A 10,894-nucleotide genomic window follows, 5' to 3' on the forward strand; every position below is an offset into this window, starting at 1 on the left:
GTTCATATTCATATTTTCACATACTGTTTATTTAGATACAATGCAGAATTTGACTTACTGATTTACTCAATGCAAATAATCCACTCTTACAATTTACAATCCTTATTTAGCACATTTAAGCATTTCTATGCATTGATTTCCAATATATCTGTTCTCTGACTCTTTGAATGAAAGAGTGAATCTTTAGAACTAAAGAACTATATTTATCATAAATGAAATAAAAAACCTGTTAAAGGACTTGTTTTATCTGTACAAGCTTTATCTTCTTTTGGAATCTCTGGATGGAGTTCAATCTACATTACTTATAGTATAAATATATACAATCAAATGTGAAAAAAAGTTATGAAACATAATATATATTGTACATACAAAGAGCTGAATGAGTTGATCTACTCACTGGTAATTAACACATAAAAGGACTTACAGGAAGACCTACTTACAAACTGCATAATCAAAGAGATCACAGCAGTTCGTAAAGTACAAAGTGGCGTTGGTCACCGTGCTCCAGGAGCCCTCAAATGAGATGGTCCCATTGTTCACAGTGCTGCAACAAAGTATTAGGTTAGATTTGGAGAATGATCTGTAGAGAAACATGTTATATCCAGCTCTTAACCCCTCTTTCACTGTTGTACTTGTTCAAACCTACCTTCCAAAGAGATCAGTACAGCAGTTTTTTAGGTCTATATTTGTGGTGTTGAAAAAGGACGTCCGGAAAACAACCAAACAGTCAAGAGGAGGAACAAAGAGAATACCTGGAGAGGTCACAAAGAAACAAAGTAAGCATGATGCTCCTGCACTCCTGCACATACTAATCTAAAAATTAACATGTGAGATGACACATCCAGGAGAGGGCAGATGATGAGGAAACTGATATTAAGAATAGTTTTGAAGTGAAAATAAGCACAGACCTGCAATACAGGCATTAATCAGAGACACACAGGTCCCAGTGAACAGGGCTCTCAATACTAAAGAGGAGACGTCGGCTCTTCTGGATGGGCATATGGAGGCTATAAAGAAACATCACAAAATATGGAAATTGTTAAAAATACATTCTGATGGATGGCAACACATGGAGAAAGATAAGGTGGTACAAAGTGTGGAATCTTATACTCACAAAGGCCTCCAATTACGATCCCCAGTGAGCTGAAATTGGCAAATCCACACAGAGCATAAGTGCAGATGATCTCTGATCTGACCTGTAAAATGTGGAAACTCAGTATGTTAAATTGTGCTACAACTGTAATGTGGTTCTCTCACCTAGCTATCTTTATTTTAATTAACCTTTATTTAACTAGGCAAGTCAATTAAGAAAAAAAACGTATTTACAATGGCGGCCTACCCCAGCCAAACCCTAACCCGGACGACGCTGGGCCAATTGTGCGCTGCCCTATAGGACTCCGAATCGGGAGCCCTTAAGATGAATGCTCTAACTAAGTCGCTCTGGATAAAAGTGTCTGTTAAATGACTAAAATGTAAGATACACTTACAGAGCATCAAAGACACTTCCATAGTACACAGGTCAATACAAAGGTCCTACATATTTGGAGGAACGTACATGTGTTGTCAGGCGTTCACCTAGGGGTCATGATGGGGGCTGTACCAAATGTTTGATGTATTATAATAATAGATTATGCTTATGTTGTATTAAGAGAAGGAGAGGGGTTATAAGACCCCTCCCTCCTTACATGTACAGGGTCCTAGACTACAGATTAACTATATATATATATTCATTAAATAGGTTTAATATTGTTCCACAGTTGTTTTCTAGTCTCTCTGCCTCTTATAAAGAAACGTTCTGAGAAATGTGTGACTTAGACAGAATTCTGCAGGGGAGTGTAAGAGATAAGAGACTAGTCAGACATTCCACAATTAATCAACTTGTGGAGTGCCTAGGCCTTAGAAAACACTGGAACTATTGTATCTCTCTTGCAAGTTTATATAGCTGTGTATGCATGGGCTTGGTCTGATGAGTAGACGGTAACGACGTATGCAGTGACATCACTAGGGATGGACTTTGGGTTTAATAAAATAACTTGGGACCTTTTCTATTTTGCAGAACTTACTCGGAAACATGCGTGCTATGTTCCTGTTGTCAACTTCTGTCTGCAATTGCATTAATAAAGGATTTTGAATGATTTAATTAAAGCTATTGTCATAATGCTAATTTCACCAATGAGCCAATGATTGACAAGGAACAAGGAACGAACCCCCACAGTGTCCACATCCACGTTTTGGGAATAATCAGTAATACTACAGTATGCATGTACAGTAGTAGTTATGATTTTATGCACATAATCATTTCCAATAAGCACATACAGTATTTGTACACTAATTATAAGAGTGGGGAAAGCATACGCACTGAGATCCATTGCCTCTCTTCGCCAATCATTTCATCCAGACCGTTGACTCTGTTAGTCTTCAACTCTGATAGCTTCTGAAATGCCAGAAACTCATTGAGGAAGAGCTTGGTGCCGATGAGTTCTGCTACTATGAAACTCTCTTCAAATGGTATCCCCATCATGAAGGCCACAGGCATGAACACATAGGAACAGATTATCTATGGGTGCAAAGTGTAGCAAGAGCAAGGGTCAATAACGGGGTTAATAGTTTCCAGTCCATAAAGTATCAACTTTAGATATTCTAATCTGAATTATTTTACACATTTCGATGATTTGGACATCTTACCAAGGCATATTGAAATAATTATCTTATCTTATTTTGTGATGTGCACAATTATTCAGCCATGCATCACACACTGTTAAATACAAAAATGCCAAATCATGTCCATCACTCATCACGAAGTACTGGGTTAGTCATGGGTGTCAAGTCAAGACAGAAGTATCCTTGAATGTGAAATGGGATGAAGGTATGTGGAGCTGCCTGGAGCATACCTCAAATGTGATAGAGGGAAATCCCACCAGGCCTCCCAGCCAGCCAAGAGATGCATTGATGAATGCTAGTATCGCAAGGAATGCTATCAAGTTGGCAGCTATATTAGCAACAAGGCCTATTGATGTAGATGCTCCACTGCTAGCTGCTTCCAAAATGTTCTGTTCATCACTGGGGAGTTAAGACAGCCCAATATGAACCACAGAAAGTCTATTATATATACAACAAAATGCAGGGGAATGGAAAAAATCTGTGAATGGAAAACACATACACACAAACACAAAACACAAAAACACATACCCACAAGCCACTTTGATATTTTCCTCTGATGTAAATTTGCTCTCTTCTGTCTCCGGATAGGACAGCTTGGAGATTGCCAAGGCACATGGGGCAGCCATTACAGAGGCAGAGATCAGAGAGGATGCATCAATCTGTGGGGCATTGAGCAATCTCAATCTCACAGAACGATGAATTTCAGTCACATTAGAATTAACTGAGAAAAAAGACTGGGTGCATTGGAGGGATGACTCTTTGGTCTTACCCCAAATGAGATGAATGCACCCATCACACTTCCTGCAATGGTGGAAAAGCCTCCAACCATGACAGCATGCAGTTCAGATTTGGTCATGTCCAACAAATAGGGGCGAATCAGCAATGGCGCTTCAGTCTGATGAAGAAAACATTAAAAAGAGGAACGCTTTAATAAAGAATTCTACACAGCAAGTGAATAGAATCAACTAAGCCTAACAAAGTTGATTTAATGTTTAACGGATGCCCCGCTTCACTTTTTTTTAAAATAATGATTGGAACGATTCATTTGAATCAATGAATTTACAAAAGAATTTGACGAAATGAATGATTACCATACAAATATTTTTAAAACAGCTGAAGCAAGCACACGCATTTTCTACAGGAAATGTCCCTTTTTTAGTTTAGCCATATTTATCTTACCTTAGAAGTGTTTAATTGAATTGCAATGTCCCATAAATTGAATGCCCAAATCAACTTGAAGTATCTACAAAACAAGTTTTGCAGCCACATAATCCAAAACGTAAATAAATAAATATTTGATTCCTAAAATGACTGTTCTCGATAAACAAATGAATAACTTGATTCACATGATTTGAGCAATCACGGTGGACCGAATTATGTGAATCAAATGAACCATTTGTTAATTTGTTAAGATTTTACTGAGTTACAGTTCATATAAGGAAATCAGTCAATTGAAATACATTTGTTAGGCCCTAATCTATGGATTTCACATGACTGTGAATACAGATATGCATCTCGGCCACAGATATATACAGTATTTTGTAAAAGGTAGGTGTGTGGATCAGAAAACCAGTCAGTATCTGGTGTGAACACCATTTGCCTCATGTAGCACATCACATCTCCTCCACATAGAGTTGATCAGGCTGTTGATTGTGGCCTGTAGAATGTTGTCCCATTCCTCTTCAATGACTGTCGCTGGATATTTTTTTTATTTAACCTTAATTTAACTAGGCAAGTCAGTTAAGAACAAATTCTTATTTACAATGACGGCCTGGGAACAGTGGGTTAACTGCCTTGTTCAGGGGCAGAATGGCAGATTTTTACCTTGTCAGCCCGGGGATTCGATCTAGCAACCTTTCAGTTACTGGCCCAATACTCCAACCACTAGGCTACCTGCTGCCCCGATATTGGTGGGAACTGGAACACACTGTTGTACATGTCAATCCAGAGCATCCCTAACATGCTAAATGGGTGATGTCTGGTGAGTATGCAGGCTATGGAATAACTGGGACATTTTCAGCTTCCAGGAATTGTGTTCAGATCCTTGCGACATGGGGCTGTGCATTATCATGCTGAAACATGAGGTGAAGGAGGCGGATGAATGGTACGACAATGGGCCTCAGGATCTCGTCACAGTATCTCTGTGCATTCAAATTGCCATTGATAAAATCCAATTGCGTTCGTTGTCCGTAGCTTATGCCAGCCTATATCATAACCCCCCATAACCGCCACCATAGGGCACTCTTGTAACGGCTGTCTTCGGGTGAAAGAGAGGAGGACCAAAATGCAGCGTGATGATAATCCATATTTTAATTAGGATATTTAAACGACGAACAAAAACAACAAACTGACAGAAGGAACCGAAAACGCTACAGTCCTGAACATGGGAACACAGAACAGATGAACACACGAACAGGAACAATCACCCACAAACAGAGACAATGACAAACACCTGCCTCTGATTGAGAACCATATTAGGCCAAACAACAAACCCAACATAGTAACACAAAACATAGAATGCCCACCCAGCTCACGTCCTGACCAACTAAACAAAGACTAAACAAAGGAAATAAGGTCAGGAACGTGACAGTACCACCCCCCCCCCCCCAAGGTGCGGACTCCGGCCGCAAAACCTGAACCTATAGGGGAGGGTCTGGGTGGGCATCTGTCCACTCTGGCGCTGGACGTGGCCCCAACCCCACCATAGTTAATCCTCGCTTCCGTGGCCTCCTCTTAACGGCGATCCTCCAAATTAACCCCACTGGACTGATGGGCGCCTCTGGACTGAGGGGCAGCTCCGGACTGAGGGGCAGCTCCGGACTGAGGAGGAATTCCGGCATCGCCGGCGTGACAGGCAGCTCTGGCAGCTCCTGGCTGACTGACGGCTCTGGCAGGTCCTGGCTGACTGACGGCTCTGGCAGCTCCTGGCTGAATGACTGCTCTGGCAGCTCCTGGCTGGCTGACGGCTCTGGCAGCTCCTGGCTGATTGACGGCTCTGGCAGCTCCCGGCTGGCGGGCGGCTCTGGCAGCTCCCGGCTGGCGGGCGGCTCTGGCAGCTCCCGGCTGGCGGGCGGCTCCTGTCTGGCGGGCGGCTCCTGTCTGGCGGGCGGCTCCTGTCTGGCGGGCGGCTCCTGTCTGGCGGGCGGCTCCTGTCTGGCGGGCGGCTCCTGTCTGGCGGGCGGCTCCTGTCTGGCGGGCGGCTCCTGTCTGGCGGGCGGCTCCTGTCTGGCGGGCGGCTCTGGCGGCTCCTGACTGGCGGGCGGCTCTGGCGGCTCCTGACTGGCGGGCGGCTCTGGCGGCTCCTGACTGCCGGGCGGCTCTGGCGGCTCCTGACTGCCGGACGGCTCTGGCGGCTCCTGACTGCCGGACGGCTCTGAAGGCTCAGGACAGATGGGCGGCTTTGAAGGCTCAGGACAGACGGGCGGCTCTGAAGGCTCAGGACAGACGGGCCACTCAGACGGTGCTGGGCAGACTGGCAGCTCAGACGGCGCTGGGCAGACGGGCAGCGCAGGCGGCGCTGGGCAGACGGGCAGCGCAGGCGGCGCTGGGCAGACGGGCAGCGCAGGCGGCGCTGGGCAGACGGGCAGCGCAGGCGGCGCTGGGCAGACGGCAGACTATGGCCTGCTGAGGCGCACAGTATGCCTGGTGCGTGGTGCCGGAACTGGTGGTACCGGGCTAGGGACACGCACCTCAAGGCTAGTGCGGGGAGCAGCAACAGGACGTACAGGGCTCTGGAGACGCACAGGAGGCTTAGTGCGTGGTGCCGGATCTGGTGGTACCGGGCTGGAGACACGCACCACAGGGCGAGTGCGTGGAGGAGGAACAGGGCTCTGAAGACGCACAGGAAGCCTGGTGCGTGGTGTTGGCACTGGTGGTACTGGGCTGGGGCGAGGAGGTGGCACCGGAAAGGGAAGGCGTCTGGAGCTCTTAAGCACCAAGCCTGCCCAACCTTACCTGGTTGAATGCTTCCCGTAGCCAGGCCAGTGCGGCGAGGTGGAATAGCCCGCACTGGGCTGTGCTGGCGAACCGGGGACACGATGCGTAAGGCTGGTGCCATGTACACCGGCCCGAGGAGACGCACTGGAGACCAGATGCGTTGAGCCGGCTTTATGGCACCTGGCTCGATGCCCACTCTAGCCCGGCCGATACGTTGAGCTGGGAAGTACCGCACCGGGCTAAGCACACGTACAGGAGACACCGTGCGCTTTTCCGCATAACACGGTGTCTGCCCGTACTCTCGCTCTCCACGGTAAGCACGGGAAGTTGGCGCAGGTCTCCTACCTGACTTCGCCACACTCCCCTTTAGCCACCCCCCCAAGACATTTTTGTGCTAAATCCTCTTGAGTTCTCGAGGGATGTTTAGGGGGTTACCCTGACCAGGACTCAAACTGTGGTCCCTGTGACTGTCATTCCAAAACCCTTTTTCAAAAGGCTAAAATCTCTTGGTACGGTCACTAGGTGTTTTACTAAGGTTGTTTAGTATTTTTACAAATTGTATTGTATTTTGTCATATTTTATTTTTATTCGCTCGCCTCACTTTTCAAAAAATGTAATCTGTTAAACAGTAAATCAACTTTGTATGTCCTAATCCTCATCAATATTACTTTGTAAGACATTGTGAAGTGTAAACATCACTTAGTGTAATTACTACAATGGTGTTATCTTAAGTATATTTATCCTCCAATAATTCTTATATTGAAGTAGGAACTGAAATACCCTCGACTACAAACAGGCAAATGTACCTGTCCAACAAATATGTTGCCTGCAACACTCAAGGTCTCAGTGGGTGAGGTTCCCATCGTTATCTGCATTACCCATGCGATCTGAAAGGGGGAAAACACATGGCTTCTTGTAAACATAAATCATACAGTACACACACAAACCTAGAGCCATATCTATATGACTGTGCCCAAACCTAACACAGAAGCTTCATATAGGGCTTAATGTTTGAAGGTCTCTTACCTTAATGATGAGCCATTGCATTATTCCAAGGAAATAAAGGACTGACATCACACTGCTGAAGAATATCACAATGGGCAAAGCCTGGAGAAGGAACAGGGACATATATTGATCAAGCCTGGATTCATTATCAAATAAATAAATGTTTCTAGTACATCTACTGAACTATTGCTCACTGACCTGAAATGCGAAGATGTCGGATACTAGTGGTCCAAAAACAAATGATGACCCGTTTGTTGTGTAGTTCAAGAATATCTGAAATTTTAAAAACGAGGGAAAAGATGATTGTCTGCTCATTTGTATTCATGTCAACAATGAGGCTCATAGTTTGTCATTCCATGCAACTAGCTACAATTGTTACTTACATAATACTGTCTCAAATCAATGGTTAAGACAAAATAGCAGTTTTAGATTAGAGTCTGTAGATTAGAGAGTCTGCCAGGTCGCAGTTGTAAATGAGAACTTGTTCTCAACTGGCCTACCTGGTTAAATAAAGGTGAAATAAAAAATAAATAAAAAAAGTGGTTGTAAATAGCTTCATGGGCCATCCATGAGATTTCACTGTGCCTCATAAAAGAGGGACCTCCCAGATACAAGGACAATTTCCAGGTTGTCAAGGTTTACTTCTTTAAGATAAGGAGATAAGGAGCACTTCAGCAACAAGGATACCTGCACTTCTTTTCCAAGCCATTGGAAGGCTGTGAGTCCTGGCTCTGTCCTTATGACAAACAGTGCGATACAGAATTGTAAACCAAGACCCCAAAAGACTGACCTCCATGCCACCTGAAACAGAGACAAACAAACACACTTGACATACTCTTCAAACAATGTTTGGATATGCATTATTGTTTAACAAGGGATTCTCCATAAATTGGTGAGTCAATAGAAGGAATTACTAGGCGTAACTGGTAAAAGACATACAAGGCCAAAGGAAATTCAAAGTCTAAAGAAAACAGTCATAGATAAGCGGTTATAACCAATCATGTTTTATTACAGGTAGACATGCATTATGGGAAAGCCTGGCCACTCTCATCCTGTGATGGGATCGGAGCGATTTGCTGTGATGTTAAGCGTACCTCTGTCCTGTGGGCTGAGAAGATGAAAATGACTAGAATGAACATGCAGACCCCTCCAAATGAGATGAGCTGCTCTGGTCGCTTGCTTGTGTCCACAACGAGCCAAGTCACCAGCAGGACCAGCACCGCAACAACGAAAACTCTAAAGAACCCACAACAGACTCACAGACTCAGTCAGAGAAAAAAACTCACCAAATTAATTCATTTTCTCAGACCATTTAAAGTGTCCATATGAAATAGCTGCTTACCCTATTATCCATCCCCGGAAATTGTTGAAGCATCTTTGAGCTGGTATGAAACATTTGGTTATGCTATCTCCATGGTATGTCTTCACAAGGTCATAGGCTTTGGAGACAACTGCCAAACTGGTGAGGACCACAAGGGCAATGGCCCTCTCAAAGTCCAATATGCAGGCTGTGATGAAGTATGCCACATAGCCTGTGATATAGAAACAAAGGTAATATCAAAAGAGCATCACATTGTTGTGATGAGCAATTGTCAGGGGACTGGTTCTTAGAACATTTCACTTTCATAGGATAATTCATAGGATAGTGTACAATTTTCTCATTCAGTCTGGTTTTATTTTCTGGTATTTGCACAAAAGGCAACACCTATAATTAGCAATGAGTTTGTAAATTAGAAGCCCAATATGTACATTTGTTAGGGTTAAATTCAAATAAAATACCTGCTCCGAGCAAGCCCAGTACAATGCATTTGATGGTTTTGGCGTGAGCATTAAAGTAATCCTCTGTGGCATTAATAGGCTTGCAAACCTTACTAAAGAACAAATCAAAGAACAGGTTAGTTACCACGGCATATTACAAACAACCATTGTTATATTTATCTAATAATCAACAAAGACATTACAACTTGTCTTTCTTTTCTGCACAATAGCTTGACGTGGCGTCAGGTAATGGACTACGCTGCCTTGTATTTATATTGGGAGGTTTCTCTTATGAGTTCATAAACATGAGGACTTCATGAAATAGGATAGCTCAAGGTAAAAGCAGGGACAAGAAGATTATCTGAGGTTGGAATTCAATCAAATAAACACATTGCAGAAAAATTGTTTTGTCTCTCGCTCTGCACAATGTACAGAACATTTACTGATACTAATAACACCATGTTATTGAATGGGTGAGACAAAACTAAACAAATTTTGATTTGAGTCAAACTTTTGCTGTGAAGTACTGTAGTGTAATTGTGTTCTACATCCCTGCAACGAGGTGTTGATTAAATCTGTTTCTCAGAATCAACATTCAAAACGTTATGCTGATGTGTGTGCACCACAATAAACACTACAAACTTTAGCCCTTTAGTTTGATTGGCATACCTTAAATATAATCCCAATCCTTTTCTTGAGTGCTCCTCTTTGATACTGCTTCTGTTACTAACTGAAATGTCATCCTCCTGAGAGGAATGAAGTGTCTGTTTATTCATCCATTCACATACTGTACATGTTGAAAAATGTAAGCATGCAATTTTTTCTTTACATACCTGCGTTTCAAATCCCTCATTGACCACTCCAAGTCCATTAACATGAGACACAACTTTAAGCGCTGTACCAGTGGCTTCCGCTGAAAAAGAGAGGCAATGTTTAGTCATTTGTATCAGCTGTTTGAAAAACAATGTGTTCACCACACTCAATGGAGCCAAAAACGTTACAGGTTAAGTTTGTATTTCCTCTGTGAAACACGTTGAGATTCTAGCACCCAGGGAGCATTCAAACACTATCCTCATGGTCATCTTGTGGAAAACAGTCCTCAAAAACACACGTTCTATTCAAAACTTCCTTAAATGTTCAATTCAGGAAAACAGGAATGACAATAACTTACTCATTGTGCGTGCTCTTAGTCTGTGTGACGAATGCTATGTTGCATAATACTGTGCCGGGAAATATACACTGCCCTCCTTGAGAAATCTTATCATTAATTAACAGACAAGTTCAAGAGAAGCTTTAATAAGTTTCTCAGGCAGTCCTTGACGCAGGCATAAAATAAATATTAGATTAGAGGCATTCTGTTTACTTTGGAAACAAAATACTTCACTTTGCCCATTCATCAAAAATAAATAACAGAAACGATTTTAGACTTAGGCCTAACCATGTAATAACATCCAATATGCAATGGTTGAGTAGATATAACTGACTTTGTTAGGGTTAAATTCCTACTAAAGAGTCCATACAGTATAGTGGATTG

General features: G+C 43.2%; 1 protein-coding gene across 2 annotated transcripts; it reads right to left on the reverse strand.

Annotated features, from left to right (window-relative positions):
• Positions 1 to 7: 7 nt before the first annotated feature.
• On the reverse strand, positions 8 to 10,647 carry slc28a1 (solute carrier family 28 member 1). Of its 2 annotated transcripts, XM_071416809.1 has the most exons (18): positions 10,532 to 10,647; positions 10,194 to 10,273; positions 10,030 to 10,106; positions 9,382 to 9,473; positions 8,945 to 9,134; positions 8,697 to 8,838; positions 8,290 to 8,403; positions 7,801 to 7,875; positions 7,624 to 7,704; positions 7,404 to 7,484; positions 3,431 to 3,556; positions 3,190 to 3,320; positions 2,892 to 3,060; positions 2,360 to 2,557; positions 1,115 to 1,196; positions 909 to 1,007; positions 647 to 752; positions 8 to 544 (listed from the first exon to the last, which is right to left on the reverse strand). In XM_071416809.1, the coding sequence occupies exons 1-18, from the start codon at positions 10,533 to 10,535 to the stop codon at positions 433 to 435; spliced, it is 1,959 nt and encodes a 652-aa protein (XP_071272910.1). In that variant the 5' UTR covers positions 10,536 to 10,647; the 3' UTR covers positions 8 to 432. The 2 variants fall into 2 exon arrangements, with proteins under 2 accessions (XP_071272910.1, XP_071272909.1); XM_071416808.1 differs by lacking the exon at positions 10,532 to 10,647 and having other exon boundaries at positions 10,194 to 10,504.
• Between the last annotated feature and the right edge of the window lie 247 nt (positions 10,648 to 10,894).

The sequence above is a fragment of the Salvelinus alpinus genome, chromosome 9 (genome assembly GCF_045679555.1).
Source record: "Salvelinus alpinus chromosome 9, SLU_Salpinus.1, whole genome shotgun sequence".
NCBI lineage: Eukaryota > Metazoa > Chordata > Actinopteri > Salmoniformes > Salmonidae > Salvelinus > Salvelinus alpinus.